At 39.3% G+C, this 24284-nt stretch overlaps 2 protein-coding genes across 2 annotated transcripts; both read left to right on the forward strand.

Annotated features, from left to right (window-relative positions):
- Positions 1-2898: 2898 nt before the first annotated feature.
- med4 (mediator complex subunit 4) lies at positions 2899-6374 on the forward strand. Its single transcript, XM_015002682.2, has 7 exons — positions 2899-3078; positions 3380-3446; positions 3986-4156; positions 4950-5007; positions 5110-5196; positions 5279-5410; positions 6112-6374. The coding sequence occupies exons 1-7, from the start codon at positions 3005-3007 to the stop codon at positions 6282-6284; spliced, it is 762 nt and encodes a 253-aa protein (XP_014858168.2). The 5' UTR covers positions 2899-3004; the 3' UTR covers positions 6285-6374.
- Positions 6375-9058: 2684 nt separating this feature from the next.
- sucla2 (succinate-CoA ligase ADP-forming subunit beta) lies at positions 9059-24284 on the forward strand. The gene is made up of 11 exons (XM_015002661.2): positions 9059-9196; positions 12568-12763; positions 13347-13446; positions 14019-14181; positions 15746-15874; positions 16908-17046; positions 18463-18624; positions 19600-19742; positions 19970-20090; positions 21636-21724; positions 22299-24284. Exons 1-11 carry the CDS (start codon positions 9077-9079, stop codon positions 22371-22373), a joined length of 1437 nt encoding a protein of 478 aa, XP_014858147.2. The 5' UTR covers positions 9059-9076; the 3' UTR covers positions 22374-24284.

Below are 24284 nucleotides of genomic sequence, written 5' to 3' on the forward strand. Positions count from 1 at the left end.
TTCTGGGTAACATGGATTCAAAACCTTCTGGATCTTCTTCAGCTGGTTCTTTTTGAAAAGGACCAAGATTGGCTCCAGCTCCTGGAAAGGAATCCCAGATGTTTTTCGCTCCACAAATGTTTCTGCTTTTGGTCGACATTTTGCTCTTGTTGGTTAAAGTCTAACTGAGGATCTGACTTCAGGTCTGGGTGGGATTTCCATCCTGCTGCCTGGTTGATCCTCAGGGACAAACAACTGGGCTCAGGTTCTGGATCAGAACTTGGTCTTTGGTGGATGATGGGAGAGAAAAGAACATTTTAGGTCCACATTTGTTTTGGTTCCAACCTACATTGGAACCAGGATCCTGGTTTTAAACAAGAGAAAACCTTTCATCCATTCACAACCAGGGCAGATTTGGTTTCATCTTTCATTCATCAATTTGATCCAAATTCCAGGTTTTGAACTCTGATCAGATTTAGTTGTTAATTCATTCATTTTTACATCCAATATGGACTAATTCAAAATCCTGAAAAGGAACCCTTGACTCTAGTGATAGAAAACAAATCAGTTCATCGTTTTTATTTATTTTACCTGGGGAGAAACAACAAGGCACTGACCGCCTGAAACAGAGTCCTTGAATGTAGGCCTTCTGCGGCCATTTGGTCACTAATCATTTTTTTGTCTTGTGTGATACACCATAAAGTGGGAGGATTTAATTATCACTTGGTGATAGTCCAGAAAATCTGTTTAAGAATATACGCCACCACACAGAAATTAATAGTAGGCTATTGCAATTAATTACATATATGGGTTTAAAAAAAAAAAAAAAAAAAAAAAAAAAGGGTAACGAAGGTTCGGGCAACGTCTCACCAGGAGACCGGAATTGAGGAGCCCCGCCCCTCGCTCTTCAGACAGAGTTTGGGGAAGAAGACGGCGGTTGTCCTTTCTTTCTCTCACTGACTGTTCGTCATTACAGGTTAGTAGTGTGAAGCTGGTGAGGGCTGCCCCCCCTTTAAAAATGTGGAGTAACAATGTATATTTGGATATGATTTGTAATTTGATTGATAGATGTGCTGAAACATTGAAAATAAATAAAGAAAAAAAAGGATTTGTTAGGATCGCAGTTAGCTACATTTTGGCTACAACGGTCGCATAGCGGCCGTTCTGAAGATCGCTATATGTATCTTTTTAGCTCCGTTCCACTCCCCGATTAAACATTGGTACCCTGAGATACATTGTGTTGTTTTATCTGTTAAAAAGGAATTATTATTATTATTATTATTATTATTATTATTATTATTATTATTATTATTGTTATTATTATTATTATTACTATAGACGTTACTTTTTCTCCCTTGCTATGTAATCAATTAAACTGTAGTTTATTCAGTCGGACAGTAGTTATTGAAAACACATTAGAGCGAGCTTAAGGTTTTGTCCATTATTACATCTCCCTCTTGCAGTATTCAACATAATTAATCCTCTTATTTGAGAAATGGTTTTTTTAATGTATATCGCTGCACTCTGGATTGATTGGTGAGAGTTGATACCTTTTTACGCAGGTGAAGGCTGTGTGTGTTTTTTTTGTAGCAGAAGAAAGGACACAGGAATGTGATTGTTCTAGGAAATGTTAACAATTTCATGATTTCAATAATTTGTAATAAAGACAGAGTTTGGGGAAGAAGACGGCGGTTGTCCTTTCTTTCTCTCACTGACTGTTCGTCATTACAGGCTCTCCAAGATCAAGGGAAAGCAGAAAGTCTTCAGAAGAAGAAAAAAAACCGGAAAAACAAAACAAAACATCATTTGTTATATTTGTCACTATAAGTAGAGACGTGTAACACTTGCAGGTAAATACTTGTAAAAGAAACAAAAAAGGCCATTAAGGATAGGTTATCCTTCCTTAATTTACGAGCATCACGATGCGGGATGAAAAGATAATTTTTAGTCCGGGTCTTTATTTAAAGGCCTGTATGAAAAGGAGGAGGTGTGGACTCTGGCTCAGCCGGTCACTGTTTTTACTCATGGCAATCTGTGTTATGTGACTAGACCTTTCCTTGTCATGTGACATGTGATATAGATATAATGAAAATATGTAGAAATAGATATTTAAATCTTCATCACAGTATTTATTTACAGTCTTTGAATGCAGGTCATCTGTGATAATTTAGTCACTTTGTCTTTTTGTCAATATTTGTAAAAACAAAAACCAAAATATTCTTCTAGCTTATAAAATGTATAACTATATACTTTTATAATGAATAAGCTGTTAATGACTTATTTTAATTTAGATGCTTCGCTTTGAAAATAATTAAACTTTAAGACTATAAAATGAAAGAATACATTCAAATACTGTAGGAAATAAGATCTGTGCATCGCCTGCACCTGATTGGCTTAGCTAGTCATTGGTGACGTGATCCTCGGATGGCAAACTCAAACCCCGAATCACACGTCACAGATTGACTTCAATGACCGCCTGAACAGAGTCCTTGAATGTAGGCCTTCTGCGATCATTTGGTCACTAATCATTGTCTTTGTCTTGCAGGTAAAAAAAAAATATATCCATTACAGATAGGTTATCCTTTCTTAAATGGACGAGCATCACAATGCAGGATGAAAAGAGAATTTTAAGTCCATGTCTTCATTTAAAGGCCTGCATGAAATGGAGAATATACGGTCACTTACCTCTAATTGGCTCAGGAGGTTATTGCTTTTACTGACGGCAATCTGTGTCATGTGACTAATATCCACGAAGATTTTTTTGGATATCTGGTAACATTTTATAGAGGCACCACTTTAACCTACTGTGAGACGCCAGTAACATCACTCTTCGTCGCCAAAATAACATTCTTAACAATGAAAATGAAATTCACCGTCGTCGCCAGAAGGGGGTGTTCACTGTAATAACAAGAGCGAGGAGCAGCTTTCTGTAATACCCTCTTATTACCTATAGAGGGCACTCATTTGAGTGAAGAGAATTAATTTATCTACGTCACATCCTGTCGTCGACGAGAGGGTTGTAAACATGGCGGCGCTAGCAGAGAAATCAACGAAGGAGCGTCTTCTTTCTGTTCTGGATGACTTAGAGGTTTTATCCCGGTAAATTTGAACTTTTTAATTTTGTTAATTTGTTTCGTTCCATGTTTTTATTTTTCATTCCCTTCAAATTGGAAGAAACCACCAAGGGCTAATCGCTCGGTGGGTCAGACCGTCTTTACCGGGCTTTCTATCGCAGAAGTGATTAAAAGTGATAATTTAGCGACTTCTGGTCGCTTAAACACTTAACCCTGCTGTATAATAATCTGTCCATGGTTTCGTAAACGTGATGAATAAACTGCAGCGGGTGTTTGCTGGAGTCTGCGTACTCTTGGTAGCTTATCTTCGACTGCTTTTATTTCAGGGAGCTGATAGAGATGCTGGCTCTGTCCAGAAGTCAGAAACTCCCACAGCCAGGAGAAGACACGCAGGTAACGGAGAAAAACTGTTAACCACGTCACACGAGAGGATGTATCTCACTTTGGACGTAAGAGAGAGCAGTCAGAGTTGTATACATCTCTGCAATATAAAAGGATGCTAGTGGAACATTTTAAACCAAAATTATGTCTCCAGTTCAAGAGTGATACAAATTTGATGTCTTAGCGTTGGCTGTTGATAGAAAATAACTATTTCTGTTCTATTTTTTTTAGGGTGATGCTTTTGCTGACTAATCGAAAATGTGTGAAAAGCAAAGAATGTGTCTCAGAGTTCTTATTTCAACAGCTACATTAATGCAGTGCAGCCAAATTATCTTACAGTAATGAAGGAATAAAGTAAATAAAAGAGTAAATATGTGCAGAGAAGTGAGGCTTCCAGCTCCTTCCATTCACCGTTTACACAACACACTAAATTAAGTATCTGGTTACCCAGGTGTCTTTTTATCAACTACGATTTTTTTTCCAGTTATTGACTCATTGTTTCTGAGTTTATGGCATAGGTCGTATTTAAAGAGGGTACGCTCTGTCCCCAGATCTTAGAGCTGCTTGTGCAGAGGGACAAGGAGTTCCAGGAGCTGATGGAGGTGGCGCAGCAGCAGGGGAAAGTCCACCAGGAGATGCAGCTGCTGGAGAAGGAGGTGGAGAAGAGGGACAGCGACATCCAGCAGCTGCAGAAACAGCTGAAGGAGGCCGAACACATTCTGGTCAGAAGCAGTAACTTTTTTTCCTTACTTTGCTGTTAAAGGGGCAGTATTACCTACTGCCCCATTGTTGAGCTTTACCTCGTGTTCTGTTGTTATTCTTTCATCAAAAAGACTTGATTCTTTCGTGTATGTTTGAGAAATCCTTTCATTCATCTGAGCAAAATGCCTGGGTGGACCTAGCTCCACTTTCTAGGACGAAGCTCCTCCTTAGAGCTGCAGTTTCCAAGCTGCCCCCTCACAGATCATGTCTCCTCCACTCAGCTCCTTCAGACTAGCCAGCAGCAATTAGCAAACACCTGGTGGATCTGTACTATCTGCTGAGCTCATTATAGGAGCTACTGCTCATTGAAACGCTGGTAAAAACGTTGTTAAAGGATTAGCCATGTTGTGATGACGTCCTGAAAGTGGAGTTTCACAAAGAGCAGGAGCTTCTTAAAGAGACAGAGGCCCAATTTCAAGGAGTTAAATTATGAAGTCAAATTTCTTTAAGTCACATTTGATATATTTAGATTTTGCATTTTTACAACTGAAGGTAAGATAGTTACTTGATTGTGCAGTAAAATAACACTATATGGTAGGAAAACACAGTACTGCCCCTTTAATAACATGACGGTAGAACTGACAGTGGCTGTTTTCTCCACTCTTATACGGCTGGACTTTAGCTAAATCTATGACATTTATTTGCAATGAGTAATGCAGCATGATTTAACTGTTAATTTAGCGTTCCTTGTGCAGACTCTCTTACATGCCGTGTTTAATTTTGTGTTTTATTGTTTTGTGTTTTTTCCCAAAGGCCACAGCTGTTTACCAGGCTAAAGAGAAGCTGAAATCCATCGAGAAGGCCAGAAAAGGTGAGAAAATGCAGCTTTCAGTGAACATTTACCATTTTAAGTTTTTAAATTACTTTTTTCCCCTCTCTTCATGAACTCCGCATACATCCTCGTTCAACGCAGGAAGCATATCTTCCGAAGAAATCATCAAGTACGCTCACCGAATCAGTGCCAGTAACGCCGTGTGCGCGCCGCTCAACTGGGTGCCAGGTAAGCGCCGCCGTCTCCTTTTGGTTAGTTTGGTGTTCCTGTTCTGCTACTTCGAGCTGCTAATGTGAACGCCGCACTGCAGGTGACCCGCGCAGACCGTACCCTACTGACCTGGAGATGCGCAGCGGGATGCTGGGACACATGGCCAACCTGTCGTCCAACGGGATGAACGGACATCTGCCTGGGGACGCTCTGGCTGCAGGACGGCTACCCGGTCAGTTTACCATGGAGGAACAGGAAGAACTGGAGACCAGTTCTGATGTTAGAATCAGACAAAATGGGTCAATGGTGACAGGATTACTATGTAATCTGGAGAAATATGGAGTTAAGATTCCAGATGGAAAACATGTCTCCAGACTGAATTTGGTATCCAGTTGTCTAAGACTTCCTTCTCTTATTTTTTTTTCTTGCTTTCTTCCTTTTTTGTTGCCTTTTTTCCACTTTTTTTCTTTTTTGCTTGAGTCCTTTCTTCCTTTTTTTGTTTGCTTCCTTCACTCCTTCTTGCTTGCTTTCTTTTTTGGTGGCATGCTTCCTTTTTTTACTTTCCTTCTTTCTTTCCTTTCTTGGCTTTTCTTTGTTTTGTTTCTTTGCTTCATTTCCTTCATTCTTCTTGTCTGTGTTGCTTTTTCTTCTTTTCTTTTCTTGCTTGTTTTCTTCCTTCCTTTGTTTCTTTCCTCCTTCCCTCCTTTTCTTTTTCGCTTGCTGTCTTTCTTTCTTGCTCTGTAGTTGACCAAATACTCACACTTCATCTTTTTCCTGTGTTGCATAACTGTTTCCACCCTCTTCTTTTTTTTTTTACAATGTCTCTGCAGCAGACGTTTCAGCTCATTTAAGTCAATATGTTTTTTACTATAAGAAACATTTTCTGCCTCATAATTTTTCCTCAGATGACCAGATGTTGTTGTTTCTCCTCAGACGTGCTGACGCCTCACTACCCCTGGCAGCCCTCAGATGTCTCAGTGGGGATGCTCCCTCCTCACCATGGAAACGACTTCGGCCTGGAGCCGCCGGGTCACAACAAGGAGAACGAGGACGACGTGGAGGCCATGTCCACAGACTCGTCCAGCAGCAGCAGCGACTCAGACTGAAACAAAGACACTGTGTGTGTGTGTGTGTGTGTGTGTGTGCGTGCGTGCGGGTGTGTCTAATGGTAGGCAACACTTGAACATATATTTTCTCTCAAGGTTTTTTAACAACTGACCTAACGCGTGAATCATTTCTGGAAAGGTGAGGTGAGGAAGCGCCGCTCGTTTCCACGCTGTAAAATTCTGAAAACCTTTAACTCACTTTGTTTCTGTCGCCACGGTGATGCTGGTCTTTGGTTCACATTCTTGGTTCACATTCTTTGGTTCACAAGTTAATTTTGTGGGTCACAAAATTAACTTGTGACCCACAAGCTACACAAAGTATTTCTTCCTTCATGTCTCCAGGCAGTAAATGTCTCTGCAGAAGATGTTTAAAAAAAACAGATACTCCAAAACTCAGTTGGCACTGCAGTAGGTCAAATCACAAATTCTTCACTGTTTTTTTTTACGCTCTTTATTGAGTTTTAACTAGCACACCCTGACTGATACCTTCATCCATCTTGTTTCTGTTTCAGTTATCATCCCAGATAATTCACATGATCATCCAGTTTAAAAGCTAAACAGTTTCTCTATATTAAAATGAACAGATCAACTTACACGTGCACAGTGCCATCTAGTGTTCAAATGGAATAACTCAAGTACTCAGCATATATAGAAGTCAAGAAGAAGTGAAATGTTCTAAACTTGTGCATGAAAATGCAACAGATTCTACAATGTTTTTATTTAGATGACAAAGATGAAGCCAAATTAAACCAAACTATGAACATAAATAATTCGTGGAACCGCGTTAGCAGCAGTCTGCAGTTTTCTGTTTGATTTTCTCTCTCACATTTCTTTCTGTTGTCTCCTCACTATATGGAGGCTTGAGGACCTCAGTTTTTGCCTCAAGCTCTTTCCATTGTTCTGTGATAAATTAGCTTTGTGCTAAACGACTAAAATGGCTGCCGCTTGTTTGTTTACATCACACTGACAGCCTGAGCTCAGCTGTACCAAAAAAGGTGAAGTGAAAATGTTCCTCTCACTTTATTTCTGATTACACGTGAAGCTTTTTGTTAAGATTAAACAGGATATAAGTCACTGAATCTTTTTTTAAATTCCCTATAATTTTGACTGTAACCAGCCCACATGTCCACTTAAACAAAACTCGTTCAGAAAGAACAGAAACTCCACCCAGCAGTCACTTTTCTACTTTTAACAACATGTCGGCTCATTGATAATAAGTAGATCAACAGTTTCTTTGTCGTATGAATTTGTTTCAGTATCGTCATCCCAGGTTTCTTTTGGATGTTTTTTTTTTAATTCCTCTGAATTCAGCCAACATGAGGATTGATGCAGCAAAACAGACCAGCTTGCATTGTTTTACAACCACTGGGGTTAGAGTCTTTGTTACAGTCAAGTTTCCCAATGTTCTGGTTAAACTCCAGTAGCAACAGGTTACCTGAAATAAAACAATGTTGATTTTTTTTTTAAACATCAGCTGTAATTGGTTTAATGTATTTAATGGCCTGTCTCCTCTCTGTTTGATTCACTGAGTTTTTGTGTTGCATAACTGATGGTTGTGTGTGGTACAATGTGTAAATAAGCTTGTATATACTTTCCTTGTAAATAAATAATTTTTGAATAGACCTTTTTTGTACCTGGTTGTTTCTATCAAAGTAAGAGGCTTATTTACATAAAAAAATAAAGAAGTGCAAATTGCATAAATCTTGATACTCTGATTATTTCATTTTGTGGACTTGAAATACCTTTCCTTACATTGTTTTTAAAATTATATTTTCAGATTAGTGGTGTTATTTGTTCATAATTACCCAAAACCTTTTGTGTTTTTTTTCTGAAACATCAGAGACTCACAAACTGCCTCTACACTCAATCCACTTCTTGAGGTTAATTAATGTTGAACATCTTTTCACATTGATGTAATTTGGCAGCATACAGATGAAAACTGCTTTTGATCTGATTGATAAAATATTACTCAAGCATTTAATGGTCATCTTGAAGGTTCTAATTATATGTCCCTTTAATTTAATTGCAAAAAGCTATATTGGGTGTTTATTTTTCAGCATCACTGCCAAGCATATGTTGAAAAACGCACAACAAATTAATGTCTTCATCATGGCTAAGTTAAAGCTTTGGAATGGTCAAGCCAAAGTTCAGAAGAACATCTGACAAAAATCCTTTTTTAATTAGAAAACATACCACTATATATTTTTTATAATATGTGATATTTTTAGTCTATTTGATTAAATATTTATATGTCGCGTTTTTATTTTATCAACATTCTTATCATGGGTTTGTATACGCAATATAGTAATTAGAAGTAATTAGAAAAGTTAGAATGTAGGTCAAAGTTGAGAATATGCCTATATTTACAGCCTTCATCATGCTTCCTTCAAAGGCTCTTCATACAGGGTCGACTGTTTCTTTGTTTTAGTGGAGTTGTATTTTAACTGGGTAAAACATATGATTATTAGTCAAATTCTTGCATTGTATCTTTGGTGTAGCTTTGTATTTATTTAAAACTGCTAAATTTCCACAGAGTGGCGGGAATGAAAGGGAAATTTGTAAATCACCTAGGTAAATTATGAATTTAATGATAATAGGGTTGTGTTGTTCTTAAACGAATAATTAATTAGTAAATAACCCATGTTTATGTTTGCAAAATTATTTTTATAATATCTTGAATAATATTTTTTACCCCTTTGAAGTTTATTTGTCTTTACATAGCATTGTTTCCTTATTTCCGACAGCACCTAAAGGTCGCACGAGAGAAAGCCGAGTTTTGAAGCCCGCTGCGCATGCGCGTTCGTGACTTCTCCGCTGTATCGGGAGACATGGCGACGTCCCTGATTTGCGGCTGTTTGACGGCTAGCCTGAGATCTTCGGGGGCCAGAAACACTATCAGCTCTGCTTCAAAGGTAACTCCGTCATGAAACGGAAGGAAATCCCCTTGGCTTTAGTAGCATATGTCACATTCTGTGTTGCACCTTCGACCGACAAATGCAACTTCCTAAATAGTTGAAGGGGTCAAATCTGACATTAGCACAACTCCATAGAGTTTCCGTTGTTTTGGCTAACATGCTAACTAGCGGGACTCTGGCGTTAGCATGGCTAGCTGTCAATGTTAAAGCAACATGAGCGGTCCCTCAAAGCAGGTCGCTTCACTGTCATTTTTCTGGTAGTTTGAATCGGCATAAGGAGGGGATTCTGATGCTAAAGTGGGGCGAGGAAGCTCGGTGACCCTCCCGGAACCAGCCGTTGTCCCACAGCTGGACTGGACCGTTTCATTTGTCCCATTGAGTCCTTTGGGAAAGATCTGGGGGTAAATCCTCTCAGCCTCTGTTTGGACAGACAGCAGTTTTCACTGATACCTGAACACGTAGTGGCCTGAAAAAGCACAGAGAAACCTTGAGATGGGGAAAATATATTTATCCCATTTAAAAACTGGTTTTCTTTTTGGTATAACTCCAGATGGAGGCAAAAAAAAAAAAATCAATTCTTAATGTCTCATGTTTTGATATCCCTTGAACTGTTTCTCATTTTAGTCTGAACGTTTAACCCTTCCATTCGAGATGCACCAACCAGATCAGAATTTTACAATTTGTAAATGATGAAAAACATTAATAATTTTATCATCTTCTTCATAGTTATGCACTACTTTCTGCCGTGAATTTTGTGGTTGCTATGCGACAGTAGGTAAATGGTCCAACCTTACTTTTTCAAGGCTGTTGTTTTAGGCTTTTTCCAAGAGAATTTATAAACTCAGACTTATTGTAATGTACAGGAAATAAAAAAGGTCAGTGGCTGTGCTAAAACTTGGAGGAACCTGAGGTTTTAGTAGTCTCGTGATTCACTTTAAATGTGTTTGCAATACACTCTATTTTGTCCCTGTTATGTTCAGATGTATACGAGAATTTTGCAGTATGCAACTAGCGTATGTGCAGCTGTCAAAGTATAAAAGAGTTATCAGAATCAGCTGAAATGATTAGTGCTACTTCCTGTGTAATTTATACCGAAAATTAAGATAACTAGCTTTATAATTATGAAGTTTACCATAGTGAATTTGTGCTGTTATGCTTGGTCTGAGTGTGAAAACGGCCATGTTTGAGTGTCAAAATAAGTCACAGAAGTGTTCTTAAATTAGAAACTGTTAATCATGCCAAACGCCGTTGGTCATATTATTAAAATATGCCTTTTCAGTTGTATTTATCTAATGTTTAGATTCTTATAGAAGCCTTAAGAGAAGTCCTGCTGACTCAGACTGAGTAACTTTTTGTTTCACATCCTCAGCTGGGTTTCCAGTGTTGCTTTTTCAATGCTATCGACAGTAAACACGTCTCATATGTTGCAACTAAGTCATGTACACACGTCTTTTTAAAGAGGAATATTGCTTAAACAAAACAAAACAAAATGTACACACTGGATTAGGTTTCAGAAAAGTTTTCATCCACTTGAATCCATACAAATCTGCCCATGAGCCTTGTTTTAAACATGCCAAACCCATAGGGGGCAGTGTAGCATACAGCTAAACCATATGTCAGCTAATCGGACTGCTTCAAAACAACCACAGCTTCCTGCTAGAAATCAAATATCCTTTTTAAATAATGTGTTAAAATATGAAGTTATTAAATACGAGATGATGTAGATTGGGAATCATGAAAAAGAAAGTATGTGGACATATTGCCGTATTATTTGTTGCAAACTACATTGCTTGCGACCCTAAATCTCTGTTTTCCCATGTACACAGGCACAAGTTTTTTTTTTTAATCTCCACTTTGGTTGGAGTTTTTATAAATATTTTTTTTGTGAACAGAATGCAATACATAAAAACTCATTAAAAAAATCAGCTTTTCCAGATATCTGCCGACTTACAGACTAAAGGTAAAGGTAATTTTATTTATATACCACATTTTCAGCAACAAGGTAATACAAAGTGCTTTACAGGAATTTAAAGGAAATACAAACAAAATAACAAGCCAAAGGAAAGAGCAAAAAAAGAAAGAGAAAAATAATCTAATGTTGATCTAAAGTATGTAAACTAGGAGCTCCTGGTCAGGTTTGCTAAGTATCCTCTGGTCTAATTCCATTTCTGGGTTGGAAGAACTGGAGTCTGAAAAATAGTCTAACAATGTTGATCCAGAAGTTTCCTCTGGGCTTCTGGCCTCTGCTTCTAAATAGTGAGTACTCTACAGTTTCTGTAAAAATAAGCTAAAGAGTGACCAACCTAATTCCTTTTCAGGGTTAAAAGTGAGTACTCCTCAGTTTCTAAATATTAGATACTCCTATTAACGGTTGCTAGATAAGTATAAGTAAGTATCATCTGGTCTAATTCCTTTTCTGGGTTGCAATAATGGGAGTCTTTCTGTGTTATAATCTAGATGGTAAGTACTTTACAGTTTCTAAAAAATAAACTAACGAGTATCTAATAAACTAGAGTATCTGGATTCCAAGTTTGTTCTAGTTCCTTTTCTGAGTTAAAAGTGAGTACTCCACAGTTTCTAGCTAAATACAATGAACGCCTTTGTCTAGACCCAAGTCACCCATCAGCGTAGTGGTTTAATAGAATCTTTTTCCTGCTGTTACCTTTCAATTCATTTAAAATAGTTTAGCTGTTCAAATAATATATTGTTGGTTCATTTGATCAGGTACAGATCCTGTACGCTTTGATTCTTTCATACATGTTTGAGAAATCCTTCAATCTCCCGTGGCAACCATTCAGATGTGCCAAACACCTTGGTGGAGACTAGCTCCGCCTTCAAGGACGAAGCTCCTCCTCAAAGCTCAAAGCTGCAGTTTCCAAGTTTCCGAGCGTCCGCCTCACAGAGCAGCCCTCCTCCGCGACTCTCCCACTCAGCTCCTTCAGACTAGCCAGCAGCAATTAGCAAACACCTGATGGAACTGTACATCAACTGAGCTCATTACAGGAGCTACTTCACAGCTGGTATAGATGTTGTTAAAGGGTTAATAGAGGAGCCATGATGTGATGACTTCCTGAGGGCGGAGCTTCAGAAAGAGCAGGAATTTCTTAAAGAGACAAAGGCGTTAAATCAGGAAGTCAAATTTCTTTCAAGTCATATTTGATGTATGTAGCATTTTTTCTGTTTGACTTACACAAACTGGATCTAATCATAAAATCTCTTTAATGACGGTAACCCAGCTGGTTCATCTTATGTAGGATCTGACACACGTCCTGTAGAGACATGAACAGTAAAATAACATGAAGACCCACATGTTTAGCTCTCATGACAATATTTGTCTGTACTCATTGGATGGATGTTTGTGTCCTCAGGTCCTTGGCGGCTCCACAGGTCTGTTCGGTGGCCATGTGTCCCAGCTGCAGCCTCCCCACCTGCAGCAGCAGCAGAGGAACCTCTCCCTACATGAATACATGAGCATAGGCCTGCTGAAAGAAGCCGGCATCTCCGTACCGGCGGGAATGGTGGCCAGCTCCTCTGACGAGGCGTACGATGTGGCCAAGAAGATCGGTAAGAGAAAAACGACAAAACAACAAAGATGTGAGGGTTAGAGGATTAGGAATGAACAGCATCCACTGAAGGTTTTGTTAATGATTTCTTAATTAACTGACTAACTCGATATTTCCAAGCTGCAGGCAGAAAAACTATTGACTTGTCCTCGTAAAAAAGGAGGACAATGATTTTGTCTTTAAGTTCCATGTGACTGATGTGTAAAGCATCGGTTAATTATTCTCATGGAAAGATGATCATCAGAGGATGAATGGGAGCAAATATTTGATGTCCTCATAAGCAGCTCTTTCATACTGACATTTTATTATTAAAGTACAAAAATTTGAGATGTGCTGAAAAAGTGGAAGCATAGATTTCTGAGCTGCTTAAATCTCGTATTCATCACATAAAGATGAATCTTTTCTGAGGTTGTTTGCTGTAATCAACAAAAATTTTTTTGAACATGCAAGTTCAATAGATTACTAAGATTTAGCACCATTTTCCAAACCTTAAATCTTTTCTGACAATATTCTTCAGTAGTTGAGTGTTTCTGTTGTTTTGTCCTTAGTCACACGTTTTGTTCTGGCATCGTTTTTGGTGTTAGGTTCTAAGGACCTGGTGGTGAAAGCTCAGGTTCTGGCTGGAGGCAGAGGGAAGGGGACGTTTGAGGGCGGACTGAAGGGAGGGGTGAAGATCGTCTACTCGTAAGTACAGACACTGAACGCAACAGACGCTACAGTCAAACTGGGGTCATCTTTATCACTCCAGAGTGTCATTAATAACGTCAATGTGAATGTTGTGTAATAAAAGGAGACTAAAGCCTGGAATTAGTTATATTTTCTATAAATCTGTCTGAAATAAAAACTTATATTAGGTTGTTGTATTTTCTACCAAGTCTGCAGGAAAAACTACAAGTAATATGTTTGTTGTTTTTGTACTTGTAAAATACGGAAACGGTTCAGGGCTACCAAAAAAAATGTGACTAACCAAATTCTGACATTTTTTCTCAATCTTTCCCCCTTTTTTTAAATCAGTTTTTCTTTTTCAAAAATCTGACTTTTTCTGATCAAGCCAAGAGTTTAAAGTTTGAATTTTTTTCAGTGGCCTTAATCCTCTTCACAGTGACAAATACAACCTCTACATATGTAGTAGATATTATCTACATATGTAGATAAAAAAATATGTAGACAAAACCATTTTTTTGGACTTATTGATGGTTTATTTAAACAATCATCATCATCCTCTTTAAACTCTCCTCCTTTTGTTTCCTCTGCAGCCCAGAAGAGGCTCGGGAAATTTCCTCTCAGATGATTGGTCGAAAACTGTTCACCAAACAGACCGGGGAGGCGGGTCGGATCTGCAACCAGGTGTTCATCTGCGAGCGCAGGTACCCGCGCAGAGAGTACTACTTCGCCATCACCATGGAGAGGTCTTTTCAGGTACTGGGATTAAATAAATCTGCTTTTTTATGCTGCCAGAAGCGCCTGAACTGCTTCCTGTTGACCTTTTAAACTGTTTTTCCTTTTTTTTTTTTTTTTTTAATATGTCACCTTTCTATAAATTCAGACGTTGAATGAACCTGTACAAGGTTCTGCACAAGGTTTTGCTAACTAAGGCAGATTAACACCACTAGGGGGCAGTGTTGTATTAAAAGTAAGCCTTAGTAATTAATACTTTCTACATGTTCGTTACATGAGGAGTCCCCGAAGAAGCGTTCCTGATTCAGATCGGTTAAACTCAGCGGGGGCAAAGTGTAAACATTCCAGAGATTAAATCTTTAATTAACCAGACTTTAGATTATGACCTCAATCTAATCTGCTGCTCTGCCAGTCATTCAGCAGGGGAACATCCCTCCTGTGGAAGTGGGCAAGGCTTCACACACTTATCTAACTCTGGGGGATCCTGAGAACTTCCTGTAGAATAACGGGTTTGTTATTATTATTGCTATATTTAGTCCTGGATTCTTATTATTGCTTTTATCTGCTGCAGAGGAAAACAGCAGGGATGTTTGTGTTCAGTTCAGGAGACGCCCAGAGAAAGTGGCATCTCAGCCAACCTGTGATGTCACATTGTGTTATTGATGCAGCTGTGTTCTTAAATCGAACGCGGCTCGTCACTGCGTTCACAATCAGTCTGTTTCAGTGCTGAAGTGATTAGAGTATTGTGGTGTAACTGAATGCCCTCAAATGAATTGACAAGTCATTTGATTTTTGACTGCGTTAATAACGTGTTATTCTGTGATAAGAATGTTCCCCGTCGTTTTGGGGTCTTTGTTTACTGAACAATGTGACTGTTTGCTGGTTTGACTATTTTTATTTATTTATTTACATTTGCTGCTCAGAAAGGGCAAACAAATTGTCTGACTGGTGCCGAGTGCTGTTGTGATTTTGTGGTGAAGAGTCAGACGAACAGAAAACCCAAATGATTTCAGTGAGCAGCAGAAAGTATCTCCTCATAGGCACAGAGTTCCTACACAACCTGAAAAATAACAGAACTTGATTTATGTGTTTTCCAGCAGTCCATGTCGCATTTTTCTTCAGACTGTATCTGTCTATCCATCTGTCTCTGTCTCTCTGTCTTTTTCTTTAAAGAAAATGCAGGAACCCTGTGGACAAAATTCATTGAGCCAAAAAAGAGGAATATTGGAAATTTAGAAAAAATTTTAATATGATCACAAAAATGATTCATTCAAAGTAACACTTGAACTTTTTCACACTACAGCTGGAATCCTCAGTGTATTTTCTTGTTTTTTTTTTTTTATGTGAACGATCAACATGCTCAGTATGTGGAAGGATAATGGAAAGAGGTTTCAACACTATTAAGGCACCTTCGTCTGTTAGTGGCCCAAACAAAGTCAGAATTTGAAAAAGTGACTACTTGTCGCTCGGCTCTATAGAGAAATTTACTGATAAACCAGAGTGAGTTGGACTGAGACGTGAATCCTCTCTAAACTTTTGTCACGTGTACCGACACTAGAACCAATACCTTCCTCTCGTCTCCCAGGGTCCCGTGCTGATTGGCAGCTCGCAGGGGGGCGTGAACATCGAAGACGTGGCGGCAGAAAATCCAGACGCCATTGTGAAAGAGCCCATCGACATCGTAGAGGGCATTAAGAAGGAGCAGGCTGTCAAGGTACGACCAACAGGCACAAAGCCGACTGGAGATGCTTCAGCTGAGGCATCGAAGAGCAACAGAGGCGGCGGATTCTGAGTGGACGCTGCTATTGCCATGGCGATCCTACATCTAAGATAGATACAGACTGGATCCTTGAGCTTTAAATAGCTGAAAATAATCTCCTGTCTTCCTCAGTTTTCACATTAACTGCTGTTTCAGCATGTTTTGATTCCTCGCTGGCGTCCTGTTATTTTTTTTCTTAACGCCATGTCTGACCTCTGCTGGTGGAGCCTGGTACAACAGTCGTAATAAATGAATTTTATCAAACTTTTTCTTTTTTAACATAAATAACTTTTTGTTGAAGCATTAGATCGAAGCTGTTTCACAGAACGCGTCATGTGTCAGATGGCAAGCTACAGGAAAATGTCACCTGCTGGCTACAAGCAGCTAATGCTAATGCTGGCTACAAGCAGCTAATGCTAACTAGCTGCTTTCACACTCACCAGCAAATAATTATTTAGTCAACTAAAGGAAGGGCAAACTGCTCTGTAGAGATTCATGAGATTTAAAGCTATTGACCTCCAGCAAGGTTTTTTTGTGGGATATTTTTCTTGGTAAAAGCTAAAATATTAGGAGTCTCACATAAAACGTAACTTTATTGGCGTAGAAGTGATACAAAATGTTTAAAAAACATCAAATAATGCCAGTTTAATTGAAAAACCTAGTGGATTGAGGACTGAACCCTGTGGAACCTCACATGTTATATAGACATGGTGTTTGTTTGTACAACAATATTAGATTTAAATCATTTTAGAGCCTAAAACAGAGCAGATAATTTACACAAGTCCTATAGCTGCAGAGGACATTTACCATAACTGCTAGCGATTTTATATAGACAGCATTCAGTCTCCTCTTTTCTCTGCTAGCTGTGGCTAAAGATGGCGAGTCAAGCCAGAAACAGAAAGCGATGATGTCATCATCTGTAAATGTCAGCAGCTCATACCTGCATGAGGTGTGATGGTTTGTGACGATGCGCTCTGCGTTGCCACAGGTTGCTCAGAAGATGGGCTTCCCAGACGCTCTGGTGGACGAGGCGGCGGAGAACATGATCAAGCTCTACAACGTTTTCATCAAGTACGACGCCTCCATGTTGGAGATCAATCCCATGGTGGAGGACTCCTCTGGAGTCGGTATGAACACGCCTGCATATCTGTCACACTTCCACAGCTAACCTTTGACAGGACCAGGACATGCATAAGAACCAGAAATTTGTTCTTAATGACTTTTGATTAAAGACAGGTATAATTATTATTGTGCAAATAAATGTAACATATTTCTCTTCCTGAATCTTGAAACTTTGAGCAGTTCTGTTTGGATTGATGAGCCGTTTCCTCATGAGGGTTTCCCTCAGTTTTCACATTTGTTGCTCACGGATGAATGTCCTTGTAATATTAGTTCAATTATGAGTCAAGTGAAGCCTGGAGGCCCGCCAGGCTAATGGTACGCTCAGGGAAACCCTGGGTCATCATTTGGTGTTTCAGCAGGACACGATCCATAAACATCTCGTTAAATAATCACAGAAATGATTCATCAGAATCAAAATCAACCTCCTCCTGCGGCCATCTCTGCTCACACACTTTGATCCTGTTCTAAAGATGATCTAAAGATGTTGTGCTTCACTTTTTTGACAATTTTACTGCGTCAAAAAAGGAATTTATTTATTATTATTATGTTTTAGTTTTATTGTCATTTACTTAGACATCTTTACTGCATATCGGTTGCTGCAGTCCAACAGTGTTATTCCAGATTTTGCTTGACTCAATTGGCAGACAATGCTTTATCCTAATTAGTCCATCATTATTACTAAATATTCTTTTATCCCTATGATTATTGGCATAAACTCTGTTAAGGATGGATAAGTTTCCATCGACATGCACATGTAGCCTTCAGTAAAGGTCGCTGCTATTTTTGTCCCAGCCTTACGGGAGTTAAGTTAATGGCCGTCCTGCAGGGAGAAATACGTCAGTCAGTGAAAATGTTGAAATGATCAAAAGATCAATTTCTCTTTAAACTCTGCATGTATGCGGTTGCTCAGCGTGACGGGATTAATGGCTCGGCCGGACGCCTGGTAAATACCGTAGTAAGAGGAGGGCAGCGCTGACCTTTGTGGGAAATGAAGAGGATCAGTTTAGATGGCGACTGTCAAAGAATTAGTGCTCAGAATAGCCTGATTTCAAAAGTCACCTTCAAAACCTGTTGAAGTGCTGAGCTAGAAAACAAGTCAAAGTTTTTAGTATTTGACTCGCAGGTCAAAGACGATCCAGAAAAGGTCAGTTTTGATCATTGGCCTGTTGACTGCTGCCTCTCTAGTCATTCAGTGTTATTTGCCTAAAATCCCTTGGAGTATTTGTTTACGTTCACACAGCGGGCGAATGCATCAGACTTTCTCACGGCAGTCCTAACGACCCAATTCCGATATTTCCATCCCTCCAAAGCTTTTAGTTCCTCAAAAGACCAAGTGAAATCAAACCATTTTAAGTTCATTTTAAAGAATGAAATTAAAGTTAAACTTCCTCTGGTCCCGACATGCCTGTTTGTGTGAACAGTGATGTGCATGGATGCAAAAATCAACTTTGACTCCAACGCGGCGTATCGCCAGAAGAAGGTGTTTGATATGAGGGACTGGAGCCAGGAGGACCCCCGGGACCAACAGGCTGCCACGGCTGACCTCAACTACATTGGTCTGGACGGGACCATCGGCTGTCTGGGTCAGTGTCCTTTAGTTTAGTTTTAGTTTAGTGTGTGTGTAAGGAGATTTGGACTTGTACTTTTTTATATCGCTCCACCCAAGTGTTTCAAAGTAAACGTTCACAGAGTCATTCTGACATTGGAAACCACAGTCCGTTCATGATTCTGGTTTTCTCGTCAAGTGATCGTATTTTTTCAAATGGTTATTTCTAAAATGAAGAAGTCCTTAACTTGAGTGGTCAGTTTCCAATTTCCTTTTAATAATTACAATAATGTAAGATGAGCATTCAAACGTCTTTTTTAACCCTCTTGTGATGAGCTGTTATTGATTATTGATGTTAACAAGCAGGCATGATGTCGTGTTGAGGGGGGAAGGTGCTGTAGAACAGTTCACTAATATTTTAAAGCAAATAGAAAATGATCACTAGTTAACAGAGACTGTTTTATTATCACATGGTTTGTAGGGCTGCACCGATAAATCGGCCCTGTTTTCCTTAATTTTGGAAGATCAGCAATAGAAAGACTTCATAAACTTTTCAGACAAAATAAAATTGCAATCGGTGCTTCCTGGTGGTTAGCATTACTAGCATTATTAAAATATCTCTTCCTGTGTAGATCTCTAATTTATGAGATTTGGCTGCACAAGTTAAAGCTCAAAAGGATAAAAGAGAGAAAATCTGCAGGACACTGGACAGACTTCCTGTTATCTACTGGAAGTCTCAATCTGTCTCGGTTGTTTACAAACTTAATACGCTGCAGGGATCTCTTGAAACATCATAGGAATACAGCTTCCTATTTAAATAGCCTCCTGCATGTCTACTTCCTCTGACGTAATGTTGAACATCTCACCGATACTGGGAAAATGGTGAAACTGCTTCTTTCTTTAATAACATCTACACTGAAGAGTGTTCAATGAAAGTAAGAGGAGCATATTCTGGACCTAAATTATCTTTATAATGTCAACTAATCAAACCAACGGGCTCCATCCTCTCCAGTTAATGGTGCTGGTCTGGCTATGGCCACCATGGACATCATCAAGCTCCACGGCGGCACACCAGCCAACTTCCTGGACGTAGGAGGCGGGGCCACGGCCCATCAGGTGACGGAGGCGTTCAAACTCATCACCTCAGACCAGAAGGTAAGGAATCAGCTCCATGTTTCAAACTGGACAAACGTTTTACTGACTACGATGCTCCAGGTTGTCATAATCTCCAAATATTGAACAGGAAAAAAAAACAACATTTTTAAGGTCAAGGAAGTTTTGGAGAAATTGTTTAAATTTGTTTTGTACTTTATTTTCTTAGCTTGTGTAGGCTAAATATTGTTCAGTTTAAAATTTCACATGTATCCCTCACTGTAACTCAGGTTCAGGCCATCCTGGTCAACATCTTTGGAGGCATCATGAGGTGTGATGTCATCGCCCAGGGCATCATCATGGCTGTGAGAGACCTGGATCTCAAAATCCCCATCGTAGTACGGTTACAAGGTGCGCCACGTTCACAGCCACAAAGAAAGGGGAAGCTAATGATGCTGAGCGGCACACAAAGAGGGAGACGGGTGGAGGGTTTCTGCAGCACGAAAACTTCCCTCTGATGATGATTCACATTTCCATAATCGGAGCTCAACAGGCGCAGCGTGGCGCCATCAGCAGTCACTGGGGGTCTCGAGTTTGATTGTTGTGGTGAAGAGGGAGTGAAGATTTTCATTAGCTAATCTCATTATAATCCGCTTCTATTGTCATGAGCTTTGGAGATAAATAGCAAATAGATGCTTCCTAATTTGTCGCGTGTCTAGCCTGTCCTTGGAGATCGGGCAAGGAATTTATTCCTGGAGTAACCAGGTGACGAAGATGCTGACGTCCTCTGAAAGGTTTTTGAAAAATGGTAGAAATGAACACAGTGTCTAGGATGGCTACTTGCTAACTATATACATTTGCTCTGCTGAGATGTCAGGATGGAAACTCTGGCTTTGGAGGACAGCATCTGAACTTATCTGTCCATCAAATATCCTGAAATCGTCACTTTTAGTTCTCAATGATTATATAAGTATTATATAAGGTTTACTTTTTGAACTTTAGATCATGTTATAATGTTATTCCCTAATCACAAACGCACCTGAAGTTTTGCTTTGATTCTTTCATGTATGTTTGAGAAATCCTTTAATCTCCCGTGGCAACCATTCAACTGTGCAAAATGAATGGGTGGACCTAGCTCCGCCTTCGAGGACGAAGCTCCTCCTCCAGGCATAAATATTATTAAAAATTTATTTTTGGCTTTACAAATGAAATGTTTCGATTTTCAGACCCAAAAGCAAACATCCATATTTACTGAACACCCTGCTGTATCTGCATAAAATGGTTTGTTCCTTCTCTGCTCACTTCACAGTGACGGTGTTCAGCAGTCGAAGACAAAAACGACTGACAGTTACTATGCTACTAAGAAAAATAATAAAGTTTTCAAAAAAGAGAAAAGAAAAACAAGACGGATAAAAGGAAGGATGTTTGTTAGAGAGGGTGGGTACACTAGCGCGTCATTATCCACCTTTTAGCTTAGTTAGCTTAGCTACAGACCAGCGTTAGCCTCCATTTCACCAGGATTTATTCAGTGAAGGAACATATTTATCAAGATATTTATCTATTTAACTTGTCCATGTACTTTTTATAACTTCCCCCTGTCCCAGTGGAAATGGTGTTCAGTGACATGCTAGGCTAGTTAGCATCATTCCAGGGAGTGTAAGAGGATTTCTCTGTTTACAAAAATACAAAAATAGGAAATGGAGAAAGCGCAAAGTCATCAGAATCAAAGCCTAGCAAACTGCTGACAAACCTCTTATCTAGTTACAGCATTCACACCAGAGTGTTGTTGTTGAACATGCTGCATTCACTGATCAGCTGCCAGGTTCTTTAAGCTGAAAATTGTCTGGCAACCAGATGATTTCTCACAGTTCTGGTTAGGGTAGCTTCCTGAACGCAGGATGTGTGTCGATGCATCAGGTGACATCAGCTAACGGCTTCTCTGTAATTTATCTTCAGGAACGAGAGTGGACGACGCCAAAGCTCTGATTGCTTCCAGCCCTCTGAAAATCCTGGCCTGTGACGACCTGGACGAAGCTGCAAAGATGGTAAAAACACACACTTACACACACTTGGCTCTGTCGTTGTTCGTTTGACCCCGACGTTCTGGCTAGAAACCAAGGTCACAGAAAATTTAAAATTTCTTCTGGAACTTGAATGAAGGTTCAATAAAATCCTTGTGCATGTGCAGAATCCTTTGAGTTTATTTTAGTCACATCTTCACTTTCTGCCTGACAAAAAGTACAAAACAATCAAAACTGTACAAGTTCTCTGCAAAAACACAAAATCTTACAAAGTAAGCTTGTTTTCAGTCAGTCATTTTTAAATACAGATCCAAAAAGTACTAGTTTAACTGGCAGATTTTTTTTCACTTAAAACAGAAAAAAATGTCTGGTTACAAGTGAAATAATCTGCAGTGTATCTAGAACTTTTTAAAAATCTGTATTCCAGAGTTATAGACTGAAAACCAGCTTATTTATCTTTCTGAAAAGTTATTTCCAAGTTAGTTAGAAGTGTACTAAGATATTTGCAGTAGAAATTAGACCAAAGATGCTTGTTAGACTTTGTTTTTCCAGTGTTCATCATGGTGAGCTCTGATCGCCTCTGTTCTTCTGTTTGCAGGTTGTAAAACTTTCTGAAATCGTTTCCTTGGCAAAAGAAGCTCAAGTGGACATCACCTTCCAGCTGCCCATCTAAGGAGCCCCCTCTTCTCCCTGTCGCCCCTCAGTGACCTCCGTCCCCTCCCCCACTCACCGACAGTAGGACCGACGTCTCCAGATGCGTCCACCTTCATCTCAGTCGTCTCTCCTGATGGCAAGACTCTGAACGGCTCTCACTTCGAGCAAAACTACCTTCTACATGCTCTCTGTTGTTTCCACATCTCAGTCAATCCCACAATGTTTTGTTGCACTTAGGATGATACGCACAAGCTGCTCCCAGCTTCACCCCCCCTCTACTCTCCACAGCTCTGAGAGAACGACTCGCGATCCGTCGGTCTGTTTACTTCCTCACTTGCTTGAAAAACCTGGTTTAAAAAAAAAAATAGCACAGAGGTTATCATCTAGTTCACTGCCGATCACATTTAGCTGATAATCAGTTTCAGAGCAGACACCGAACAACCATTTAGAGCATTCAGAGGTTTCTCTTGGTTGCCATGGCTGCAGAAGGCTCAATGAATTGTCTCGCAATGAACTCTTGACACTTTCAGACTCTGGCTTCCTGTTAGTTTGTCATTGCTTCATTCACAAATGACAAGGTTTTTTTTTTGAAGCAGGTATTCTGGTGGTCTTTTCAAACACAAGAGTTTCAAGTAAAATGTTAGAATTTCATGACCCAGTCAGTATTTTTTGGTCTCTGATCCAAGTCATTGCAGGCAGCTTATCCATCTTCATCTGGTACTTTAATAAAATTTGTGGCTTGTAAATTCATTAAAATAACACAGTTAGGAAAGTTGTCACAACCAAAATGAGTTTAGATTTAATGAACATATATTCAGGTCGATATGTAGAGAAATATTCAGTTAAATCATCACTTGGTGACGATTTTTCCTGCAGTTCAGTCTGTTGAAATGCTAAGCTAACAGTTTATTCTACGTTTTACTTGCTGTTTAGTCATAAGATGTTTCAATTTGGTTTTTCTTTAGTTCCGCAGACAAAATATGGAGAAAAAGTTTTGTAATTTTTTTTTACAAACTTGGATCTTTGAATGTTTTAAAGTTTAATGACTGGAGCTTCGGCTGCTTTCTGAACAGGACAAACAGCTGTTTATACTCGAGCGCTAACAGTTCAGATGGAGACAAAAACATCAGAACATCTCTGCTTGAAAGCAAATCGTACATATTCTGTTCAGTCCTTTTGGTCCTTTTTGGACCTCACATCCCTTCCTGGTAGATTATACAAAACTTCTATTGAACATATGAAGAGATTTTGGATATTATCCTTAATTGTGTCATTAGCTTTTAACTTCTCATGTCTGTCACAGGAAACAACCTTTCTACCATTTTTCTTTTATATATATATATATAATGCAAAAACTTAAAATTCATAGTCTTGTATTGTTTGAAGCAGTTTTTCCTCCGGTTTTTCCTAATTGGCTGAGGTTGTGTTCAGGAAGTAGGAAGTAAAAGCTGATGATCCCGAGTTTCACATCTTTGTTTTTCCCTTTTTAAACCTCCTGTCGTCTTGAGTGCCGGCTCAAAACTGTTCAAGGAACCACTACTGTTTTGTTTTTCTTTTAGGTTACAAAAAATGGTTTGCTGCTGGACTCTTCAGCTAACAGATTAGCTGAAGAGTCCAGCTAATATTTGTTTATGTGAAATAAAACCTGCAGGAGCCGTCGCACAGCAGCTGCTTCTCTTCCTTTCTGTATCTAAGGTCAGTCTTGCTCGTCTGCGCCCCCTTCAGATGAACTGTGGAACAACTGTAGTTGTTTTCTCTCCCTCCCTCCGCTTCCCCCGCCTCAGCGTCGCGAACACGAGCAGACATTGTGAGTTGTACGTTATTTTATCTTGTAAATAACCAGACTGCTGTTCTCACTCTGTAACATATTTATGATCCTCTGAAAGGAGTTCGACAATGAAAAGAATAAATGGAGAACAACAGCAAGTTA

This window comes from Poecilia mexicana, unplaced genomic scaffold (assembly GCF_051168715.1).
Source record: "Poecilia mexicana isolate PSO_F unplaced genomic scaffold, ASM5116871v1 scaffold_2, whole genome shotgun sequence".
In the NCBI taxonomy this organism is placed as follows: domain Eukaryota; kingdom Metazoa; phylum Chordata; class Actinopteri; order Cyprinodontiformes; family Poeciliidae; genus Poecilia; species Poecilia mexicana.